Genomic DNA, 25,340 nt, shown 5'->3' with positions numbered 1-25,340 from the left:
ATGTTGACATGTTTATCTGTCCCTTCATAAAGTCATCTTGAGTTCAGGGAATCTCATGTGGATCTTTTCATCCATACAGCCAAATGCAGTGTCTGGCATTTGTAGGTGCCTAAAGAGTAGTTGTTGAACAACATTTGTGTTGCAAATACAGACAACATGAAGAAAAATTTGTTACAGGAATAATTGCTCACATTGTATACCTACTATCTTCTAGGCACTGCATTAAACATTCTACACATATTGACCATGTCATTCACTTCTTTTAATAGCTTAGGATACTGAGGCTCTGAGAGGGGATTGTATTAATACTAAAAATGAGGTTGAATTTATGATGATCTTCAAAACTTGTACTCTTTGCCATACTGTTCGGCAATATATAGTGACAAAATAATGAATGAAAAGCTGAATGAATGAAAAATGAATTAATGAATAAAGAGCAGCCTTCTAAGTCCCTTGTCCAATGTGCTTTTCAGGAAGACCCTAAGAATGACTCATGGATCTTTGCCCTGACTGTGCTTCTGAGCAGCACCTTGATCTACAACAGCATGGGCACCATCAACAGCCAGGCCCTGGAGCAGCTGCAGTATCCTTCCAGGGACCAAACCACCACGTTTTATTGAGTTTACAGGAATGGCAACTGAGACTGTCCTCTTTCCTGTGACTTAATTGTCATGGTTGAAGAAGGGGGTGAGGGGACACCGAGAACAAAAATTAGTGTTTATAGAATGTATTTCTATCTGAGATCTGGAAATTGTGGTGTAAAGTACTTTTTCCTTAGCTGAGTTCCCACAGCTATATGACTGAACTAACGCAGCTGGTCAGGGCAAAGTCCTCCTCAGACTACACTGGGGTAGAGGACTCTGCCAAGTTTGTGAGTTTCTTTCCAGACTTTATTTGGGCTTTACGAGATTTCACATTGGAGATGAAGATAAATGGATACTCCGTAACTGAAGATGAGTACCTGGAGGATGCCTTGAAGCTGCTTCCAGGTCTCAGAGTATGGCTTAAATGGTAGAAGGTTTTTTTACTGGGTGGGATCAGCTGAGTCCTGTCAATCAGCATTTCACATATATGTTTATTTGAATTTGGATTGTAGCCAGTGCTAATGGTGATTGGGTTTTGTGGGTTATTATTACTTTAAAATCTCCAGCAATTGAAGCTTAAGGTCACTAAAGAAATTTAGGGCCCCATTTTGGATCAGATAACTTAATGCTAATTAATGCCAGGAAAAAAGATCCCCAGATTGCAATCAGTGCTATAACTTCTTGAGGCCCACATATTTCTGTAGCTTGTTAAGTGTTCTTCCTGTTCTTTCTTTAAAAAAAAAAATCAGATTGGAAGTTGCTAGACAAAATCACAATGAAATTAATTACCTTATTTTTGAAATTTATTATAATAGTAATAGTAATATGGTAATTGGAATAGTAAACTAGTAAGTATATTTTAATAGTAAAGTATATTTTACTAGTACCTAGAGAGTTATATTCTTCACAGAAAGGGTATTTTCCACACTAACAGGTCCAGAAAAAAATGTTGACGTACCTTTCCAGTAAAACTGTGAGTCCTTCATGTCACCTTTCTTATAACATCATCCTTTTCATTTTGTAGCCTTACACAATATGCTATTTTAATATTATGAATTTGTCACATTATATTTAGCAGAGTGGATAATAGAAGGCATCTATAGGGAATATCTATTTTTATTTTTTCATTACTTTATTCTTTATTAAACAGCTGATATGTGCCATAGAGTTGCTCTTAATTGTTCTATGAAGTCTAAATTAATCTGATATAGGGAAATGATGAGGTCTCAAATTACATTTAGATTAATGTATACTTTAGAGATTTCAGTTACAGGACTCTCTAAACATATTTGCGGTATGATCTGATTTTGGCTTATGCTTATAAAAGTTTTCTTTACTGACATGGGTATCATCTGTTTCCTTCCTCACATTTCCCCAGCAAAATGTTATCCGTTTGTTCTGGCATCACTTCAAGGCCCATATTTCTTTTCTTTTCTTTTTTCTTTTCTTTTCTTTTTTCTTTTTTGTTTTTTTTTTTGTTTGTTTTTTTGGTGTTTATTTATTTTTGAGAGTGAGCGAGCAGGGGAGGGGCGGAGAGAGAGGAGGACAGAGAATCTGAACTGGACTCCGCACTGACAGAAGAGAGCCTCCTGCGGGGTTTGAGCTCATGAACTGTGAGATCATGACCTGAACTGAAGTCAGATGCTCAACCAACCAAGCCACCCAGGTGTCCCAAGGCCTATTATTTCATTTTTGCCATGGAAATAATAAGATCAGAAAAGTACCACTGACCTTTTTTTTTCTTTTTCCTTTTTTTTAATTGAAGTATAGTTGACACATACTGTTACAGGTGTAGAACATAGTGATGTGACAACTCTATACATTATGCTATGCTCATGACAAGAGTAGCTACCATCTATCACCATACAATACTATTACAGTGCCATTAATTATATTCCCTCTGCTGCGTCTTTCATCCCCATGACTTCTTCATTCCATAACATGAAGCCTGTACCTCCTACTCCCCTTCACCCATTTTGCTCATTCCCCCACCCCCATCCTTTCTGCAACCACCAGTTTGTTCTCTATATTTACGGGCCTCGGACTCTTCTTTTCTTAATCACTAAACATGTATTCAGTATTTAATCCATGGGACTCCATAAAAATGCTAAGGAAACTATCCTAAGGTTCTTCTCTTGGGCTGAATGCCTCTCTTTCCTCTCCTGAAGTACTTCCTTGACTCTTAACTCTGTTCAAGGAATTTTCCTTAACTTTGGTATGTTAGCCCAAGATTGATTTGTAAAACACATGATTAGAATAAAGGAGATTTACAGTCATAAGAGCTGCAGTGATGCAAAGATTCCTGGAAATGAAGTCCTCACCCCCTTACCTGGAGACTGCCTTTCAGTGATCAATTTTTTTCCACCTTTGTAGGCACAAATCCCAAAATCCAAAATTCCAACATGTCCAGAGAGTGTATCAGACAGTTCTTTCCAAAACGGAAGTGCTTCATCTTTGACCGGCCTACAAATGACAAAAATCTCTTAGCCCATATTGAGAACGTGCCAGAAGACCAGCTGGACAGTAGTTTCCGGGAGCAATCAAACAAATTCCGTACCTATGTTTTCACTCATACAAAGACCAAGACCCTACGAGAGGGAATCATTGTCACTGGGAACCGTGAGTCACCTTTGTCCTACAGCATGTCTCTGTATCAGTGTGCGTGGTGGAGCTTTGAGTATACTCTGACTTTGGCAGTAATTTTGTTGACATCTGTTTGTCAGATGTCAACTGACTATGGAGAAGCAGATATTCATGCCATGAAAAGTATCCATACATGTTCCTTAATTAGTCTCCCTATGTGAGGGTTTGCTGAGACTTAATATATCTCAGAACCTTAATTCACTAGTTATAAAAAGGCAAGATGGATTTAAAGAGAGGACATCTGTAGATTGAGAAATCCTATGGGATATCTTCTGGTCTTTAAGGATATAGTAGATACTTTGTAAACTTACATGAGTCATATCATAAATAGGAAGCTATAAATTCCTTTAAGCCTGTTGAGATAGAAGATTATGTATAATCTTACATGCAGGGCATGCATGCTTCATGGGTATGTGACTTATGTAGTCCCATGTGGAGATGGGCTCATACTCTGACTCTGTTTTATTTTGTTTTGTTTAAGTTTATTTATTTATTTTGAGAGAGAGTATTCCAGGCTGTCAGTGCAGAATCTGATGTGGGGCTTCAGCTTAAACCATGAGATCATGATCTGAGTGGAAATCAAGAGTCAGTTGCTTAACCAGCTATACCACCCAGACATCTGTCTATCGCTGTTTTGAATTCTTGATCATTTTCAACTAGGAGCCCACATTTTTATTTTGTACTGGGCCACACAAATTATGTATCTGGTCTTGTTTGTATACACTACTTCACCTATATAACCTATTCCTTTTTATTCTCATTGAATGGGAAACTATTTTTCCAGTGACCCATGAGCATATTTGTTGTAACTGGTAATTTAAATTATAATATGAAGAAATGGAGAACAATAAAAGAAAGAACAGGAAAACAGTAATGTTGTTAGAAAGGAATAGATTCCCAAAGAAGAAAATAAAGTTTCCTTCTAAATAAGGTGGGGTTTTTTTTTTTTGTGATCTCAGGATGATGCTCCATAAAAACTGGAAGCCAGTGATTAAGACCTCACTATTTATCCTCAAATTTCCTGGCCTATTCAGGGCTGGAGACTCTGTTGAAAGCCTATGTGGTTGCCATCAAGACGGGAGAAGTTCCTTGCTTGGAGAACGTGGTGACAGCTCTTGCCCAGCGTGAGAACTCAGTGGCCGTGCAGAAGGCAGCCGACCACTACAGCGAGCAGATGGCCCAACGAGTGAGCTTCCCCACAGACACGCTCCAGGAGCTGCTGGATGTGCATACAGACTGCGAGAGGGAAGCCATTGCAGTCTTCATGGAGCATTCCTTTAAGGATGACAAGCAGGAGTTCCAGAAAAATCTCATGGTAATTGTCTTATAGTAAAAACCTCATGGTAATTTATCACTCCTGATTTCTCCCCTTCTGAAATGATGCTTAGAGCCTATATTTTTTATTAAATAGCTCATCTCTACAATGATAGAAGGAGCCTGGATTGTTGTGAGACAGGGCTTTACAGGGCTACAGTTCACCCTTTTACTGTAATGTAGACAGTTCATTAATTTTCTATTGCTGCACTAAAAATTGCCATGAATTCACCAGTTTAAAACAACAAATATGAATAAGCTCACCAATCTGTAGGTCAGAAGTCTGGTGTGGAATGGTCCTGTGCTCTGTTCATGGTATCACAGGCTAAGAACAAGGTGTCAACAGGACTGAGTTCTCATCTGCAGGCCTCTGAGGAGCCTCCAGTTCATTAAGGTTGTTGGTGTATCCAATCCCTTGGATTGCAATTTACAAGTTCAAAGAAAAAAGTTCTGTTTTTATATCTTCACATACTAGAATCCTGTTGGAAGAACTCATTAACGATTCCAAACTCTCTTCAGAGTATTCTTCAGTCAGCACTGGGGGGTTGATTTTCTTTGTACACAAAATCCATTTGTAGCAACCCAAATCCTCTGAGGAAGTGCTACTTCTGGCCACAAATCAACTTTCTATTGTTTATTATTGATGGTTGGGTCACTGTTAATCATACTACAGTAGAAGGAAAATTGGAGTTTATGTCTTCCAACACCATCATTTTGTAGATGATAAGCTTGAATCCAAGGGAGTTAAGGGGCTTTCCCCAAGTAACACAGAATTGATAAGAACTAGGACTAAAAGTCTTTTGACTTCTGGTCCATTCCATGTTTCGGTCTACTTGTAGGTGATCAGAATGCTTTTTCTAAGAGGATGACATTGGACTTCCCCTTCTAACAGCTTCTTTCTATTGGATTTCTCCCCCATTTCTCTGGCAGGACATGATAGAAAAAAAGAAGAAAGATTTCTTGCTGCAGAATGAATACACATCTGTTAAATATTCCCAGGCAAAGCTTCAGCAACTTACAGAGCCCCTGATGAAAAGCATCTCAACAGGAACTTTCTGTGTTCCTGGAGGACACAGTCTCTACTTAGAAGCAAAGAACAAGGTTGAATGGGACTATAACCTAGTGCCCAGGAAAGGGGTTAAGGTAAGGAATAAAGAGGGAGGGATAGCTGTCAGAACCGTAGAGTCAAAGGGTGTTGCTTTTTCTGAAAATCTAAGGTCGTAGCACCATTTTTATGGAGAAAGCAGAGCAGGGCAATATCTCCACATTTTTAGCTTTTATCCATAGTTAGTTATATGTTGTTGAAGGAACTGGAAATATATTTGCAATATTTCGGGAATTCTGGGTTAAACAGAACAACTTTTCTTTATCAAACAATGTGGCCATTTCTTTGCTAAGTATAGAGGATACAAAGAGTAAACACAACCTTTGTTCTCAAGATGATGATATTACCTGAAATGAAGACGAAAAATTGGGCAAATATATAATTATCATACTTTGATGAGCAGATAGTAAAATAATGGTAATGATTATTGATGATAACAATCATTATGATATTGGCTGATGGGGCCCCTGTGTGGCTCAGTAGGTGAGTGTCCGATTCTTGATTTCAGCTCAGGTCATGATCTCATGGTCATAAAATTGAGCCCTGAATTGGGCTCCATGCTGGGCATGGAGCCTGCATAAGATTCTCTCTCTCTCCCTGTCCATCTGTCCCTCCCCTGCTCATTTGCATTCTCTCTCTCTCTCTCTCTCTCAAAAAAAACTAGTAGACATGTTCAGCACCCCCTTACTATGCCATGCATAAATAACCTATAATCAGGTATTTTGGTTGGATTGTCAATTTAATGCTCAGAATATTATTATAACTTAGATACTATAGTTATGCAGTTGAGAAATGCAATACACAAAGAAGTAAAAAAGTTGCCCAGAGTCATACTACCAGCAAGGGGAGAGCTGGTAGGGCCGCTCAGAGTAATTGGCCATCCTCCAAACTGGAAAGGTAGCTTAGCAAAGCACTCTGAAAGAGCAATAGGAGTTACAGAATGAAGTATCCATAAATGTTATCCTAGTTAAGAAAGGGTAGATGAGCATCCTGGCAGAAAATAGATTGAGCAAATGTTTGAGAAAACAGGAGTCCCTGTTTATATACACACTGAAGTCTGCTGGGCGGCACCTGGGGTGGATAGTGGAAAGCTTCACTGGAAAGAAGGATGGAAGGCTGCAAAGGAGGCTGCAGTGGAAGGTTTCAGGTATCACAGAAGAACTCAGAATTTATATTGGAGGCATAGAAGGAAAGTTAGTGAGGGATATCTAAGCAAGTGAAAAATTTACAAGGCCAGATTTGTGACTTTGTAGAACAATAATTTCCCCCAAAAGACACGATGTGTGCTGCATGTCATGTCTCTTCTCCTTGTTTCCTCAGGCAAATGAAGTTCTCCAGCACTTCTTACAGTCCCAAGTGGCAATAGAGAAATCCATCCTGCAGGGAGACAAAGCCCTCACCTGTCAAGAGAAGGCACTCGCAGGTACAGGTGCAGGGCTGAGCTCATAGCAGAGTGGGTGGGTTGCTGTACTAGACAGAAATGAGGGCAAAACCTGCATGAAACAAAGAGCTTCCTCTCCTACTGTGGAATGACACTGCTAAATACACATATAACAGTCAGAGTTGTCTTTTTATATCAGGCAGACAAGGAGGGCCATCTCCATCATATTCTGAAATGTGCTCTTGGTGACCCACATAATTTGGGGGCTTCTCAGCTTCCTTTTCAAAGTCAGTTTGGTATCTGTGCTAAGGAGAGTAGAATCAGACCTGACTGTTGCTTTCTTCTCTAAAACATTCGTGGAACAGCTGAGCGGGCTAAGAAGGAGGCAGCTGAGAAGGAGCAGGAGCTGCTAACTCAGAAACACAAGGAGCAGCTGCAAAAAATGGAGGCTCAAGAGAGAGGCTTCAGGGAAAACATAGCCCAACTGAGAGAGAAGTTGGAGAAGGAAAGAGAAAGCCTTCAGAGAGAACAGGAAAATATGCTGATGCACAAGCTGAAGGTAAGCCTTGGCACAGAGCTGGGCAGTGCTCCATGGACAGTGCCCTGGTTCCTGAGGAAGGGGAGAGCCAAACTATTAAAAATCATGATCCCAGGGAGAATCATAAAAGACATACGATTCATTAAAACCTCAGATCTTTCTGGACCCTGCTGGGGCTCTTAAATCCACAAATTCCAAAGGCTTATGTAGTTAGAGAATTTGTAGTATGCAATTAACATCCCTAAGGGTGCTGGGCTGCTGTTTGTGGTGATTGTTAGGATGGTTTCATTGGACCCAAATTAAATAAGGCCCTAGTCTGCTCGTCCTTAGGATTCTTGGTTCAGCCATCAAACAGACCTAAAAGAACTCCAGCTTATCTTAAAAGTATCAGAAAGACTTGAAATACAGGATTCTGAAAGCTCTAAAATTTGCTGCATTTGTTTCCAGATCTGTGTGAGTCGTCCGACAGAGCACAGAGGAAAAGTAATTCTTCAACTCAGTCTGATGCTTGACAGCCAGTGTTCTGGAGGGGATCAGTACTTCCCATTTTTGTTAGACGTGTGTGTTCATGCTACCTTGGTGGAACTGAGAAATAGAATTAATCCTACATCCCCCTGAAGGACATCCTCACTGCTGGAACTAAGAGGATAGTTCTTAGGTCTGATCTAGCCTGACCCCACCCCACTCTTGGTGAGATGGTGCTGAGGGAATTGTGGGAAGGTGTAAACCATGGATACTCCCACTCTCCAGGATCCACTCATCAAAGAGCACTCTCGGGTGATAGTGCAGTAGACATGGTTCTTCCGTGCTGAAACTGTTAGACTCAAAACCCTTGCTTTTGATAATAGAGGATTTTCAGAAGTGAACTCCTTCTTTTTTATAGGTCCAAGAAGAACTTCGTAATGAGGGATTTGAAAAGAAATCTGAGAAGTTGCGTAGAGAGATACAGCTACTAAAAAAAGAGATTGTGGCAAATAAAGATAAATATTTGTTGGATCAATGGATTATTGATATGACTGATGGAGTATTCAGTAAAGAAACGCCGGATCATAGTGAGTTACCTGGTTTGGGGATGAAGATTCTCAGCTCATAATGACATAGGCTCAGAATTCCTTTTAGGGATTCATAAAATGAGGGTTTTTGTGATGCTGTGACTTATTTTGGAAGCACGTGTCATATTAGTTTCTTTTAACAAAAGTTTAAAGATCAACAGTGATTAATGATTACTAAGGCCTGACATACAAAAGACATACTTCATTTTGATCAAATAAAAGAAATGGTAAACAAGATTGTTAAAAGATAAACGTAGGGGGCCTGGGTGGCTCAGTGGGTTGAGAGTCCGACTTTGGCTCAGGTCATGAACTTGTGGTCCGTGAATTCGAGCCCCGCATCGGGCTCTGTGCTGACAGCTCGGATACTGGAGCCCGCTTTGGATTCTGTGTCTCCCTCTCTCTGCTCCTCCCCCACTCATCCTCCCTCTCTCCCTCCCTCCCTCCCTCCCTCTCTCTCTCTCTCTGTTGAAAATAAATATTAAAAAAATAATAATTTTAATAAAAGATAAATGTAAGGAAAAGCTGAATTTGCAATTGCAGCAAAACAGATGAGATACTGCAGAACAAAATCATCAGACCTGACCATTGCTTTCTTCTCTCTCTAAACCATTCGTGGAGCAGCTGAGCGGGCTAAGAAGCAGGCAACTGAGAAGGAGCAGGAGCTGCTAACTCAGAAACACAAGGAGCAGCTGCAAAAAATGGAGGCTCAAGAGAGAGGCTTCAGGGAAAACATACCCCAAATGAGAGAGAAGTTGGAGAAGGAAATAGAAAGCCTTCTGAGAGAGCAGGAAAAAGTGCTGATGCACAAGCTGAAGGTAAGCCTTGGCACAGAGCTGGGCAGTGCTCCATGGACAGTGCCCTGGTTCCTGAGGAAGGGGAGAGCCAATACTAATAGAAATCAAGATCCCAGGGAGAATCATAAAAAGTATATAATTCATTAGAACCTCAAATCCTTCTGGATCCTGCTGAGGTCCTTAAATCCACACAACTCCAACATTTCTGTAGTGGTAGTCTTTTTTTTTTTTAATATTTATTTATTTTTAAGAGACAGAACTCCAGTAGGGTGGGGAAGGGAGGGGAGGCAGAGAGAGACACACACACACAGAATCTGAAGCAGGCTCCAGTCTCTGAGCTGTCAGCCCAGAGTGCAACGCGGGGCTCGAACTCATGAACCACAAGATCATGACCTGAGCCAAAGGTGGATGCTTAACCGACTGAGCCACCCAGGTGCCCCTCTAGTGTTCGTCTTTGAAATGAACAAATAACATCCGCAGATTGGTAGGTTGCTGTCTGTAGTGACTACAGCATGTTCTCTTAATGCTTGGATTGGGTAGGACCTCAGTACTATAGTCTTTAGGATATTAGTGTAACCATCAGATACATCTAAAATAGATCTACTGGGTTCTGAAAGTATCAGATTATTCCTGATATGAAATATAGAATTCTGAAAGCCCTATAACTTGCTGTATTTGTTTCCAGATCTGTGTGTTACTCTATAAAGCCCAAGGGAATAGTCTTCCTTATTCCAGTATGCAGCTTGATAGCCTGTTTTCTGCACAGTGTTAGCAATTCTCATTTTTTGTAGATGGTTTTGGCCATCATACCTCAAGCAGAACTGAGAATTAGTTAGAACCAAACCTACATTCTCTCCCAAAGGGCATCGTTAGAACTGGAACACATTTCTGTAATAGTTCTCAGTCTTGACTCAGCATCTCCCCACCCTCAGTGAGATGATCCTGAGAAAATTAGGAAGTTACATGCCATAGATACTCTTACCATCAGTTTCAAATACATGGATATATTGAAAAACCCCATCAAGGAACACTATGAAGATAGAGAAGAAGATATGAAGATGGGTATGCTTAGCTTAGCTGCTAGTGTTAAAAGTGAAACCCAACTTGATAATTGGGGACTTTCAAAAGTGAACTCTCCCTTTTAGAAACCCAAGAAAAACTGCTTTTGAAGGATTTAAAGTTCTGGGATCACAAATGAAATAAGCTCATAATTCCTGTTAGGAAATTATAGAATGAGACTTGTTATGCTGTGACTCATTTTTGAGGTATATGTGTCATGTTAGTTTCATTTAACAAAAGTTTAAAAAGTAATTATCTAAATATATGAAGGTCTTACCCAGAAAAGATAAACTTCATATTGACAAAATTAATTTGGAGAAATGAGAAGCAAATTAAAAGATACAGTGGAAAAAAAGATCAAATTTCCAGTAACATCAAAAGCAATATGATACTACAGAATAAAATCATGAAGTACGTAAAATTTACATGAACAAAATTTTTTAAATGGTATGTAAGACACAATTTATAAAAATGGACAGAAATTAAAATTTCAATATTATTTAAGTTAATATGGACATTTAATGTGATCCAAAAATATATCAAACATAATTTTTCAAGAAGTAGATAAATTAATTCTGAAAGTTTTATGGAAAAGCCACAAACAAAAATATCCAGTGCAATCCTGAAAAAAGACAAATGAAAGGGAACTAGCTTTAGCCACATGTTAAAACATCCCAAGAATTAGCATTGTGGTACTAACATCTGAATATTGAAACAATGACAAAACAGACTTGGAAGTTTAGAAATTGGTGCATGAAGCTCCTGGGTGGTTCAGTTGGTTGAGCATCTGACTCTTGATTTCAGCTCAGGTCATGATCCCATGGTTGTGGGATCAAGCCCCATCTGGGACTCCATCCACATTGAGCATGGAGCCTGCTTGAGATTCTTTTTCATTCTCTGTCTCTCCCCCTCTACTCGCACTCTCTCTTTCTCTCAAAAATTTAAAAAAGAAAAGAAAAGAAATTTGTGCAAAGTCATGCAGAAATTCAGCAGATGATAATTTGGGCATTTTCTTGTGTGAAAGAATATGGGATATTCAGCCAATGGTGTTTGAACTATAGGCAGCCATCTGAAAAAGAAAAGTTGGGTTCTCCTTTACATGTGAATTTCAAGATGGTCCAAGTAAATTTCGGATGGTTCAAAGATACAAACATGAAAAATTACAGCATAAAATTAAATAATAGGGGGGGAGTTAAAAAAATAATATGGGAGTAGGTAGGACCTTCTTTTTTTAAAAAAAATTTTTAATGTTTATTTTTGAGAGAGAGAGAGAGGCAGACAGACAGACAGACTGTGGGTGGGGGAGGGGCCAAGAGAGAGGAAGACAGAGTCTGAAGCAGGCTCCAGGCTCTGACCTGTCAGCACAGAGTCCAATGCAGGGCTTGAACTCACGAACGGTGAGATCATAACCTGAGCCAAAGTTGGAAGCTTAACCGACTGAGCCACCCAGGTGCCCCAGTAGGACCTTTCTAAGTATGACATAATGGAAATAGATAAAAAAAGATATATTTAAAATTTTTTTGAATGTCGTTGACACACAATATTACATTAGTTTCAGGTGTGCAACATAGTGATTTGACAAGTTTATACATTATGCTATGCTCACCACAAGTTTAGCCAGCATCTGGCACTGTACATTGCTGTTGCAGTATCGTTGACTGTATTCCCTATGCTGTGATTTTTATTCCTGTGACTTATTCATTCCATAACTGGAAGCCTTTCCCACTCCCTTCATCTATTTTGCCCATTCCCCACACCTCCTTCCCCTCTGGAAACCATCAGTTTGTTCTCTGTCTGGTACTACTTTTTTTTTGTTTATTCATTTGTGGTTTTTCTTAGATTCCACTTATGAGTGAAATCAAATCAAAACTACAGTGAGATAGGGGTGCCTGGGTTGCTCAGTCACTTAAGCATCTGACTTCAGATCATGATCTCACAGCTTGTGAGTTTGAGCCCCACGTCAGGCTCTATGCTGACAGCTCAGAGCCTGGAGTCTGCTTCGGATTCTGTGTCTCCCTCTCTCTCTGCCCCTTTCCCACTCATGCTCTGTCTTTTTCTCTCAAAAATAAATAAACGTTGAAAAAAAAGTTAAAAAAAAAAACTACAGTGAGATACCACCTCACACCAGAATGACTAAAATCAAAAAGACAAGAAATAACAAGTGTTGGCAAGGTTGTGGAGAAAAAGGAACCCTCATTCACTGTTGATGGGAATGTAAATTGATAATAACCACTATGAAAACAGTATGGAGGTTCCTCAAAAAATTAAGAATAGAAATACCATATGATCCAGTAATTACACTACAGAGTATATGCCCAAAGAAAACAAAAACACTAATTCAAAAAGTGCTCCCCCACGTTTCTTCTAGCATTATTTACAGTAGCCAAGATATGAAAGCAATTTAAGTGTCCATCGATAAACAGATAAGATGTGGTGCATATATATATATATATACATATATATATATATGTATATATATATGTACACACACACACACACACACACACACACACACAATGGAGTATTACATGGCCATAAAAAAGGATGAGATTGTGTCATTTGGGACAACCTGGATGGAACTAGAGGGTATTATGCTAAGTGAAATAAGTCATACTGAGGTAGATAAAAGAAAATACTGATGAATTCATTTGTCTAAGAAAAAAAAGTTCTTCATAGAAAAACATGAGCAAAGATGGCAAAATGAGGAATTCATTTTAATATGTATCAGAAAAAAAATATATAATTTCTTTAAGCCATAATGATCCCTTTAAAGCGGTGGGAAAAAGAACACCCCTGTCCCCCCAAAATGGGCAAATATATTAGAAGAAATGAAATATATTCAACTTTGCTAATAATATGAGATACGCAAAATAAAGTTTTGAGGCTCCTGTTTCATCCCTAAGGTTAGCAAAGAAAAACACATTTGATGGGATACTAAGTTGCCAAGGATTTGGAGAAATCGGAAATTTCCCATATTTTCGAGAAAGTACAAATTGGAACAATTCTATATCAAGGTATTAAATGCGCATACCTTTGATCCAGCAGGTTCAAATTTAGGATTTGAACCTTATAGATTTAATGTACGTGTGCCAAATGTCATACGTGCTAGGATATATGTTACAGCACATGTGTATGGCACAAAATCAGAAAACAACTGTCAGGTGCTGGTAATAGAAATCATGGGGCATTTGTACAAGAGTATTCTATGGTCACTACAATGAAAGGGAAAACTCTGTACTAATATGAGAAGATCTCTAGATTTAGCATAAAGTAAAAAAACATCCGGAAAGTATGCATAGTTGCTACTAGTAAATTTAAATATAATGAATATGCACATGTATTTTACATGTCTCAGGAAAAATATGAAATAAACTAGTAACTATGGTTGTGACTGAGGATGGACCTGTGTAGTTGATGTGAGGCTTGAGAGGGTAGCTAACTTTATGTCATATATTCTTCTCCATGCCTCTTACATTTTGTATGGTATTACTGTTACATATTCAGAAATAAAGACTTAAAACTGCTAAAATTAAAACTAAAATAAAAACACATGGAAAGGGAACATTTAGTAATAGGGTGGAAGGAGTTACGCTCCTTGAAACAGCATACCTCAAGCATACCTTGAAACAGTAGGAAGAGTCTGCTGATTACAACAGGGAGCTGAAAACCATAAGATATGCATCCTAATCTTGCTTTAATTATGACCTTTCGATGTTCCAGTCTCTAATTTCTTTTTTTACTGAGGTATAATTGGCGTATAACATTATATTAGTTTCGGGTATACAACATACTGATTCAGCATTTATATACACTGGGAAATGGTCACCCCCAGTCTAGTTGCCGCCCATCACCATGCACAGTTGCACTTTTTTTCTTGTGATGAGAACTTTTTAAGATTTACTGTCCTGGCAACTTTCAAATACATACAACACTATTATTAATGATAATCACCATGCTGTACGTGAAATCTAATTTCTTTTGCTATATAGTCACTTGGGAAGTTTGCTAGAATGCCTCTATGTTCCAGCGCCATGCTTATAAAGGGAGTGAATTAGAAAAATTGTTCTTCAGTATCAACTAGATTTTTCCGGAATTCCTTTTCCGGCTGCCTTGTGCTGTAGAATGTGATATAGCTAGAATGAACTACTTGTGATTCTGCAAGCTGCACATGTTATCTTTGGATTCTGTGTCTTTGTATATTGTATACAGACATCCTGCCACCATACTACATTCTCATTATTTGCTAGCCCCTCTCTGTCCTGACTTCCCCAGGAGGCAGTTGATCTGTTCCTCCTCTGTGTTCCTTATCGTCACCCCTGTCAGAGCACTTTTTACTACTTGTGACATTGAAATAGCCTGTTTATAGGCACCTCTCCTCCTCTCTTGATCTCAGGTGCTCAGACTTTTTCATCATTGTGAATCTAACTCCCACCACATAAACCCCAGATCTTCAAAGGTAGTTCTATTTTTAGCTTTTTGAGGAACCTCCAAACTGTTCTCCAGTGTGGCTATACCAGTTGCATTCCCACCAGCAGTGCAGGAGGGTTCCCCTTTCTTTGCATCCTCACCAATACCTGTTGTTGCCTTAGTTGTTAATTTTAGCTATTCTGACAGGTGTGAGGTGGTATCTGATTATGGTTTTAATTTGTATTTCCCTGATGATGAGTGATGTTGAGTATCTTTTTATGTGTCTATTAGCCATCTGGATGTCTTCTTAGGAAAAATGTCATGTCTTCTGCCCATTTCTTAACTGGGTTATTTGGTTTTTGGGTGTTGAGTTAGATAAGTTGTTTATATATTTTGGATACTAACCGTTTATCAGATATGTCGTTTGCAAATATCTTCCCCCATTCCATACGCTGCATTTTAGTTTTGTTGATTGTTTCCTTCACTGTGCAGAAGCTTTGTATCTTGAAGTCCCAATAGTTCATGTTTGCTTTTGTTTCCCTTTCCTTCAGTGATGTGTCTAGTAAGAAACGGCTCCAGGGTCAAAGAGGTTGCTGCTTGTGTTCTCCTCTAAGATTTTGATGGTTTCCTGTCTCACATTTAGGTCTTTAATCAATTTTGAATTTATTTGTGTGTGTTTGGTGTAGGAAAGTGGTCCACTTTTATTCTTCTGCATGTTGCTGTCCAGTTTTCCCAGCCCCATTTGTTGAAGAGACTCTTTTTTCATTGGATATTCTTTCCTGCTTTATCAAAGATTAGCTGACCGTATAGTTGGGGTTCATTTCTGGGTTTTCTATTCTGTTGCACTGATCAGTGTGTCTGTTTTTATGCCAGCACCGTAGTATCTTGATGACTCAGCTTTGTAATATGGCTCTTAATGGAAAAGCATTCGATGCTCATGGATTAGAAGAACAAACATACTTAAAATGTTTATACTACCAAAGCAGTCTACACATTTTAATGCAATCCCTATCAAAATACCACCAACGTTTTTCACAAAGCTAGAACAAACAACCCTAAAATTTGTATGGAACCACAAAATACCCCAGATAGCCAAAGCAGTCGTGAAAAAGAAAAACAAAACTGGAGGTATCATGATTCTGGATTTCATTCTCTCTAAAGCCTTTAGGGCACAGTTCTATTTTCTTAACGGTTGTGAGTCAAAGTTTAGCCACCTTCTACTTTCCCCAACCAAAGCCATTGGAGTGAAAGTCCAGTAGCTGAATCAGTCCCTAGTGACCCATTGATATCACTCAGAGGACTGCATCTCATACTGTCCATATGCATGTTTTGGTAAAGGAAAGAAGCAGGGATAAGCCCTACTTCCCCATGAAATCTCCCTAATGCATATGGCCAACACACATCATATACATTATCTTCTGTCTGAATGAGCTGCCTCTTTTCAGGACATACTTTTTATCAAGTAACACCTTAAGCCTTAGGAAACATACTAGCTGCAGTGAATGATAACCATAGAGGGAAAAAGAATGAGGAACAGTCAACAAAGCAGTGTTTACAAGAAATGATAACTGGAAAAGATTAAGAGTGAAGTAAAGGACAATAGGGCAGAGTAAAAGGGATCTTCACCACTTCCATGTTTAGTCATAAACTTCCTTTTGTAATAAATTTTGTAAACACCCAAAGATAAGCCTCCCAGTAAAAGGTGTCTTACATAATAGTGAATAGGAAATAATTGTTGAATCATTGAAGTAATCAAAGAATGATTTCAAACACATCTTGGACAATCTTGTAAGAAGACAAGTTCAAGCCATTTGTGTACGTGGTATTTGGATGAAGTAAGATGTAAGTTGCTTGGCCATTTTTACATTACCATCTCTATTTCCTCAAACTTAGTCTACAGCCTGCCTTATTTATTGCTACCTTCTCACCTCTTAAGCTGGAGTTGAATAGCCCTTGGAAATGTATTTATTAAGAAGACTCTTCAGTGTTGGCTGCTGTATAGAAATTCAAAGAAAAAATAGAGCAGTCCTCTCTCCAGGAATATAGGAAATAGGTTAAGGAAGCTTAGGAAAGCTGATATGACCATGCCAGTGGTCTCCTTTGGCCTACCTAGTATCTGCATGGCCAACAGCAGGGGGAACATACCAGCACAGGAAAATTATATTACATTTTGCTTGACCCCAATACAAATAATATGTGTGATCAAAACAGAATTCACTATGAAGATAATGCCCACAAAATGGCAGACTAGAAGCTCCAAGCCCTTGTTCCCTCATAGAGACATTAAAATAATAATAATAATAATAATAATAATAATAATAATAATATGACTAAAATAATCTTCTAGAACCTCTAGAAAACAAAGTAAACACAACAGTCAAGTGAACCCCAATCAAGAAAAAGCCACATTGCCTGCTCCCCTAGATTAAGGGATGATCATCGACCAATGTAATTCATGACATTAACAAAATGGAGGGGAGAAAAATGATAGTCTCAATTCTAAGGAAGAAACATCTGACAAAATTCAACACCTTTTCATGTTAACAACCCTCGACAAAGTAGAAGTAGAAGGAAACTACCTCCACGAAACAAAGGCCATAAATAAAAACTCACAGCTAATTTCACACTCAATGGTGAAAGGTTGAAAGCTTTTCTGCTAAGATTGGGAACAAGACAAGGATGCACTCCTTCACCAATTCTGTTCAGCATTGTACTGGAAGTCCTAGCCAGAGCAATTAGCAAGAAAAAGAAATAGAAGTCATCCAAACTAGAAAGGAAGAAGTAAAATTATCTCTCTTTGCAGATAACATTATCTTTTTTTCTCCAGATTTATTGAAATCTTTTTGACATATAACATATGTAAGTTTAATGTGTGCAATGTGATGACTAGATACATGTATACTTTGTAAAATTATTTCCACAATAAGATTAGTTAACACCTCCATCCTTTTACATAATTGTGATTACTTTTGTGTGTGTGGTGATAACACTTAAGATCTATTCTCTTAACAACTTAAAGTATGTAATACAGCATTTTAATTATAGTCACCATGTTGTGCATTAATTAGATCCCATATCTTACTTATCTTATATCTGAGAATTTGTACTCTTTGACCAACATCTCTCCATTTCCCCTACCCCTTAGTCCCTGGCAACCACCATTATACTCTATTTCTATGACCTTACCTTTTTAAGATTCCATATGCAAGTGGGAACATACACTATTCATCTTTCTCTGTCTGACTTATTTCACTTAACAAAATGCCCTCAGTGTTCATCCATGTGGTTGCAAATGACAGGATTCCCTTCTTTTTCATGACTCAGTAATATTCCATTCCATTGTCTATACAATAGTGTACACACACACACGCACACACGCACGCATCGTCTTTGTCTATTAATCCATTGATAAAAATTAGGTTGTTTCCACATTTGGGCTACTGTGAATCATGCTGCAGTGAACATGGGGTTCATATATCTCTTCGAGATAGTGCTTCCATTTCATTCAGAAGTATACCCACAGTGGGATTGCTGGCTCATATGGTAATTCTATTATTAATTTTTTGATAACTGTTTTGATTACTGTAGTTTCATGATAAAGTTTGAAATCAGGAAATGTGATACCTCTAGTTTTGTTCTGCTTTCTTAGGATGACTTTTTTTATTTGGGATCTTTTGTGATTCCATATAAATTTTAGGATTATTTTTTCTATTTCTGTGAAAAATATCATTGGAATTTTGATGGGGATTGTATTGTTTGCTAATATCTGATTTAGAATTTTTGCCTCCTTATAGTTGTCATAAACTTTTTCTATACAACTGTGGTCATATTTGGTATTAAGGACATTCTTGAATAATGAGTTAGATAGCATACCTTATTTTTTTGTTTATTTATATTATTTTTGAGAGAGAGTGCAGGAAGGGCAGACAGAGAGGGAGACAGAGAATCCCAAGCAGGCTCTGCACTGACAGCCTAGAGCCCACTGTAGAGCTTGAACTCACAAACCATGAGATCATGACTTGACTTGAAACTAAGAGTCACACACCTAACTGATTGAGCCACCCAGGCACCCCAACATGCCTTATTTTTGATGCCCAACAAGAATTTCTTTTTTTTGTTTTTTATTAAAAAAAAATTTTTTATATATGTTTATTCTTGAGACAGAGATAGAGTGTGACCAGGGGAGAGGCAGAAAGAGAGCATGAGCAGGAAAGGGGCAGGGAGAGAGAGGGAGACACAGAATCTGAAGCAGGCTCCAAGCTCTGAGCTGTCAGCACAGAACCCGTCACGAGGCTTGAACCCATGAACTATTAAATCAGGACCGGAGCTGAAGTTGGACGCTTAACCGACTGAGCCACCCAGGCGACCTCTGGCAAGAATTTATATAGAAAATATTGTTAAATGTTTGTTTGTAGAAATCACAGTTAAATCATCTGAGTCTTGAGGTTTATTGTAAAGAATTCACACTGATTTCAATTTCTTTAATAGATACTAGAAGCTTCCGGTTTCCAGCGACAAAAAGCACAGATTCCCTGAGGATATCATTGTGTGTGATGGTGAGTAAGTCCACTCATCCTTCCAGCTTTTGTTCCTAAAACCTATGTTTTAACCTTTTGGGGCACAACACTATATAAAGGCTATAGGTTTAAGGTGTATGTGTACTGACCAAAGCAGAGACACTTAGAAATTCACATATTATGTTAGGTCTTCCTTTCTTCTGTAGGGTAGCTTATATGGATAATTAATGCCCCCAAATATTAAAATCTGTCCTCTTTAATTGTGTGAGCTTTCTGATGCCCCCCAAAAATGGTAAAAAGGAAATATTAAGCCAGAAAAATAATGATTTCCCCTTTATAAATCAGACTTGAAGAGGCTTTGAATGTGTACTCCTTAATAATGAGACCACACATTTAAGTCACAAATTTAACAATTCCTAGACTTAAAATGGATCATTCCTGACAAGTGTTGGAAATGTGTAAAAGGACTATACTTGAGGTAGGGTGCACTTACGTATGCCTTCAGTATACCACAGCGGAAACCATAGGCTGCAGAGGGGTCACACCAGTTGACTTTTGTTAAGATGTTCTTCTGATTCGGTTTCTGGAAGAAGGGTGGGGGGGTTTTCATATTAGTACATTAGTACATTTAGTTTAACCTTTTATAGGGGAATCAGAGCAATCTGCATCTGTGAAGGGTCCTCCTGAAAAAAGAATGAGCAAAGTGTAAGACTCCACCTATGGTCACCATAGGAGATATGGCACAAGCTGTCTTGCATGTGTAAGGGTGGATGAAAGAAACGGGGCACATGGCCTCAACCTCTTTGGAGAATGGGCACAAAGACACACTTAGAGGGGTGCCTGGGTGACTCCATCGGTTAAACACTGACTTCGGCTCAGGTCATGATCTCATGGTTCGTGGGTTCGAGCCCCACGTTGGGCTCTGTGCTGACAGCTCGGAGCCTGGAGCCTGCTTCAGATTCTGTGTTTCCCTGTCTCTGCTCCTTCCCCACTCGTGCTCTGTCTCTGTCTGTCTCTCAAAAATAAACAAATATTAAAAAATTTTTTTAAAAAAAGACACAGAGAGTAGCTTGAAAGACGCTTTTGTGAACTCATAAATATGTTATACTAGCACTTTACTGTCCAAGTCTTATTAGAGACTCTTTCCTGAATATCCATCCTGCAAATTAAAATCCTCTGTGATTTCAGTTTTCCCTTTAAGACCTATATTTTCGGTGCAATAAGATTGAACTTAAGTTCAGTTAAGTGAACTGATGCATTTTTCAATCCAACATGTAGGCAAGTTGCCATATTTATCACAGCCAAACCACTAGGCAAGTTCCATTGCCTTACATTTTATGTAGTTCTGGATTTCTCTTCGCTTAGTCTGTGTTTTTCAAAATCCAGCAAATGCAAGGTGATTTTGGTTTTGGATTGTTTTTACTCTTACATCACAGTTGCTAAACTCTCCAGTTCTAAAATTCCCTAAGCATGTGAATTATGTCCCTAAAAGGCTATTATTTTTTAAGACATTTAATTTTTTAACTGGTCAGTTGCACTCACCACATTTCTGAACTGAAATTGTCTCATGTCTGTGCTTTTCTGGAAGGGCTGGTACATTTGCAGCTTTGTGGTTTTTCACCAAACTTTGTGTAACAGGATGTTAAACGAGACTCTTCCTGTCTGAGAATTTCCACCATTCTCTAAAGATGAGTGCACGAGGTGCCAATTTTAGAACCACAATTTCTAAAACAACATGCTACCGCATTTGGGAGGAGTTAAATTGATAAAACATGAAAAAAGTCATTTCTATTAAATTAAATCTCATTAGCTTCCATCAGTTTAAGAATATTTTAACAATTCTTCTTTTACCAGGAGTATACTCTTGGTACTTAGACTTGCAAAATATAAAAAGTTATTTCTCCTGGGGTACCTGGGTGGCCCAGTTGGTTAAACATGTGACTCTTGATTTGGGCTTGGGTCATGATCTCATGTTGTGTGAGATCAAGCCCAATGTTGGGCTCCATGCTGACAGCACAGAACCTGCTTGGGATATCCTCTCTCTCTCTCTCTCACTCTCTCTCTTTCTCTCTGCTCCTCCCCTGCTCACACATGCACACTCTCTTTCAAAATAAATAAACCTTTAAAAAAGTTATTTTCCTTGCCAGCAAATTTTCTTCCAAATAATGGAATCTGGAAGAGAGACGCCAAATTTATTTTTTTTCATTGCTAAATAGTAAAAACATCCTGCTATACATCCAAATATAACTAGCCTTAGATTCATCATCTCTAGAATCATATCTTTTTAGCTTCATAAATAAAGTGAAAAATAATAGCAACAAAAAATGAGAGAGACAGAGGGGGATTCCTTGATCCAGTTGGTGAGGAAGGACTCTTTTTATTTGGATGATAGTCATGTGCCCACCCTCTCCTACATCAATATCTGTGTCTCAGAAAGGACAGGACCTCTGTACTTAGTGCAGCTTGGGTCCATCCCTTAAAATGTCCAAGTTTAATTTCAGGACTATTAAAATTATCTGTCTCAGATATTGTTGCGTATCTTTTTACAATAATAAAAGAAATGTCAGCTCTAATTATTATAAAGTTCTGTTATCAAAATGAGCTCCTGACAACCTTGCTAGATGTTAGATTTTTCTAGCTGCTCTTAAAGCTAGCAGTGGTCAATGTGATTATGTTTGCTCAGGAGATAGAAACAGAAGTATGTGTATGTCACTTGAGAGTCTAGGCCACAGAAATTTGCTCCTGTACTCCACCAGTTCCATCTTTTCCCTCCCACTGGTTCAACTTTGACAGCAGTGGAGCTTTGACCTTGCAGATAAATAGGCTTTCTTAGTGGGTACAGAACAACTAGATGGAAGGAACCTGAATCCCTGCAGAACCCTGTGGAGGAATGCTTCCACACAAGCCTGGAGTGGTAGAAGCAGAGGTGCTGTGACAGCACCCTCTAAAGGGATCTCTATCTCCAGTGTCCTCCCTGTACTCTTTCTCCTCCTGCCATCAGAATGTGGAACTCTATACGCCTTTGGAATAAATCCCATTACTCAGGTCCCACCTGATCTTTCAGCCTCATCCTTAATGAGCCTGTGGCTATGGTGAACTCCAGTGGATTCCTAGCATTTGCTCACTACCATTGTTTATTTGCTCATTTCATTCTTTTGGTCTAAAATACATTTCCTCTCATTTTTCTTTGATGCAATCTGAGTTATCTTTTGAGATCCAGCAGTAATGGCACCTCTTCTTGTAGCCATCTAAAATCCTGAATATAATTAATTGTTGCTTTTTTAGACAACCAAGCACTTTATTTTTAACATTATGTTAGCAGTTATTACTTCTCATTTAATGGTAAAATATTCATGTTCATCAAGATACAGGTTAGCCAAAGAACTTTTCTTTGTTTTTAAATACACAAAAACCGTGGAAATGCTAGTTTTGAAGGCCTGAGAGGTATATAATGATGACAAATAGGCAAAACGTAAAGTAATAGCTTTTATCAGCAGCCTTTAGTTGGGCTGATGACAAAGTCTCAATTTTGAAAATTCCTTAACTTTAAATAAACTATCCTGGCAAGGTTTGATGACATGTCTAAAGATACTTTAAAAGTGGAGATTAAAGGGCGCCTGCGTGGCTCGGTCAGTTAAGCATCTGATTCTTGATTTCAGCTCAGGTCATGATCCCAGGATCATGGGATGGAGCTCCGCATCAGACTCCACACCTGCTTGGAATTCTCTCTCTCTCTCTCTCTCTCTCTCTCTCTCTCTCTCTCTCCCTCTCTCCCTCTCCCTCTCCCTCTCCCTCTCCCTCTCTCTCTCCCTCTCCCTTTTCCTCTCTCTCTCCCTCCCTCTCCCTCTTTCTCTCTCTCTCTCTCTCTCCCCTTCCCTCCCTCCCCCTCCCCCTCTTCCCTGCTTGTGCTCTCTCTTTCTCTCTAAAAAATAAAAATAGAGTGGAGATTAAAAAAATTTACTTGTTCACTATCTTGAACCAGGTATCACAAACAATAAAGGTAGACCAAACTGGCTATCTATTATTTTCATTTCACAGATTGGATCTTTGGGTCAAGGGTGAATATGGTCTTTCCAGTTAGCCTCACTGCAAGACATCGAATCTGTTCCTGGAGTAATAGGGTCAGAGCAAACTGAGGTGTGGCCAAGAAACTAGGATGGGAGATGCCGATAGTACCTATAGTCACCATCAAAGATGTATCATGAAACAAATTATACTAAATTCAGGGTGGAGTGAAGGAAAAGTCACAGTCACCTGAACCTGGGCTGAGGGAAATGAACAGAGGGACACCCTGACCTCTCAGAGAGTGGCATTAGCAAGCCTTTTGTCTTTTCCACATTCGCAAATATTTAATGCTAGCATCTAGAACCCAGGTCACAGAGGAAGCTTCTCCTTCTGATATCCATCAGACAAATATAAAAACCTCCTAAATTTTACATTCTTTTTCCCCACGCTCAAAAATACTAACTGCTGAACTAAGGGCAGCTCTTGTTTCCACTGGCTCAGCCCACACTGTGATTATGAACAAGATGACATATTTATTACAGCTATCTCACTAAGCTGATTCACTGACTCAGATTTGTGCAGTAACAGTTTCTTCTTATTTCTTTTTTTTTATATATATAGATTTCCTCAGTCCCACCAATATCAGAGTATTTGTTTTGTGGTGTTTAGCTTTCTGTCACAGTAGCTAGTGCCTCTTGCTCTCATTCAAGAATATTGCAAGGCTATAGATCTTGACTCTAAAACTATTTATTCTTTTATCCCCAGATTTTTATCAGCTGAAGAATTGCATCAAATAGATTGATGGCCTGAAACTGCTTAAAGTCTGCATTTCCAGGAACTCGATGTGGTTTAGGATATCATCAGTTTGGGGCTCCTTCTTCTTATGCTTCAGGATGCTAAATGGGACTCTTCTGTTAGGGGTCCACTAAGTGTCCTGGACTGAGAACACTAGGTGCCAAATAACTAATTCCCAAGCAAGGTGCCACATCAGCTTTTACAGTTAGGTTAAACTCAAGACAGTAGAAGAAAAATAATATGATTATATCAATTAATGAAGAAAAAGCATTTGACAAAAGTCTAACACTCACTCGTGATGAAACCTTTCACAAATTAGGAATAGTGGGGTATTTCCTCAACTTGATAAAGAATAGCTGAAAAAAACCTACAAGCATACTTAATGGTGAAAAGCTAGATGCTTTCCCGTAAGATTAGGAACAAGGCAGTGATGTCTGCTTTCACTTCTATTGAACATCATGGAAGTCCTAATGAAATAAGACAAAGAAAAGAAAAGATATATAGATTTTTTTATGTAGAAAGTCTCAAAACATCATCAACAACAACAAAAAATTCCTGGCACTAATAAGTGATTATAGCAAGGTTGCAGGATACAAGGTTTACATACAAAAATCAATTGCTTGCTTATACATCGGCAATGAACACGTGGAATTTGAAATTAATAACACAGTATCATTTATGTTAGCACTCCTGAGAAAGAAATACTTAGGTTATACATCTGAAAAAAAATATGTGTAAGGTCTAATGAAGAAAATAACAACTCTGTTGAAAGAAAACAAAGAAAAATCTAAATAAATGGGAACACTCAGTATTGTCAAGATGTCAGTTCTATAGATTCAATATAATCCCAGTAAAAATGCCAGCAAGTTATTTTGTGGATATTGACAAACTAATTCTGAAGTTCATATGGAGACGCAAAAGACCCAGAATATACAGCAAATACTGACGGAGAAGAAAATGTCAGAAACTGAAACTACCCAGCTTTAAGACTTACTATAAAATTATAGTAATCAAGACTGTGTGGCACTGGAAAAAGAATAGACAAGTAGATCAATGGAACAGAATAGAGGGTCCAGGAATAGACTCACACAACTATAGTTAACTGATCTCTGACAAAGGAAGAAGAGCAAATCAGTGGATAAAGCA

At 38.6% G+C, this 25,340-nt stretch overlaps 1 protein-coding gene across 2 annotated transcripts in view; it reads left to right on the top strand.

Moving 5' to 3' along the window:
- Window positions 1-24,743, top strand: part of LOC122227907 (guanylate-binding protein 4-like) — a 36,421-nt gene extending 11,678 nt beyond the window's left edge. For both annotated transcript variants that reach the window (XM_042952678.1, XM_042952677.1), the window contains 11 exons: window positions 474-583; window positions 793-989; window positions 2,958-3,203; window positions 4,262-4,542; window positions 5,472-5,684; window positions 6,967-7,069; window positions 7,393-7,586; window positions 8,449-8,617; window positions 9,239-9,432; window positions 19,366-19,433; window positions 24,165-24,743. In XM_042952678.1, the coding sequence (XP_042808612.1) occupies window positions 474-583; window positions 793-989; window positions 2,958-3,203; window positions 4,262-4,542; window positions 5,472-5,684; window positions 6,967-7,069; window positions 7,393-7,586; window positions 8,449-8,617; window positions 9,239-9,432; window positions 19,366-19,413 (1,755 nt within the window). In that variant the 3' untranslated portion in view covers window positions 19,414-19,433; window positions 24,165-24,743. The remainder of the gene's footprint in view (window positions 1-473; window positions 584-792; window positions 990-2,957; window positions 3,204-4,261; window positions 4,543-5,471; window positions 5,685-6,966; window positions 7,070-7,392; window positions 7,587-8,448; window positions 8,618-9,238; window positions 9,433-19,365; window positions 19,434-24,164) is intronic.
- The last annotated feature ends 597 nt before the right edge of the window (window positions 24,744-25,340 follow it).

Source organism: Panthera leo, chromosome C1 (assembly GCF_018350215.1).
Source record: "Panthera leo isolate Ple1 chromosome C1, P.leo_Ple1_pat1.1, whole genome shotgun sequence".
NCBI lineage: Eukaryota > Metazoa > Chordata > Mammalia > Carnivora > Felidae > Panthera > Panthera leo.
This window is presented reverse-complemented; position numbering and strand designations above follow the sequence as displayed.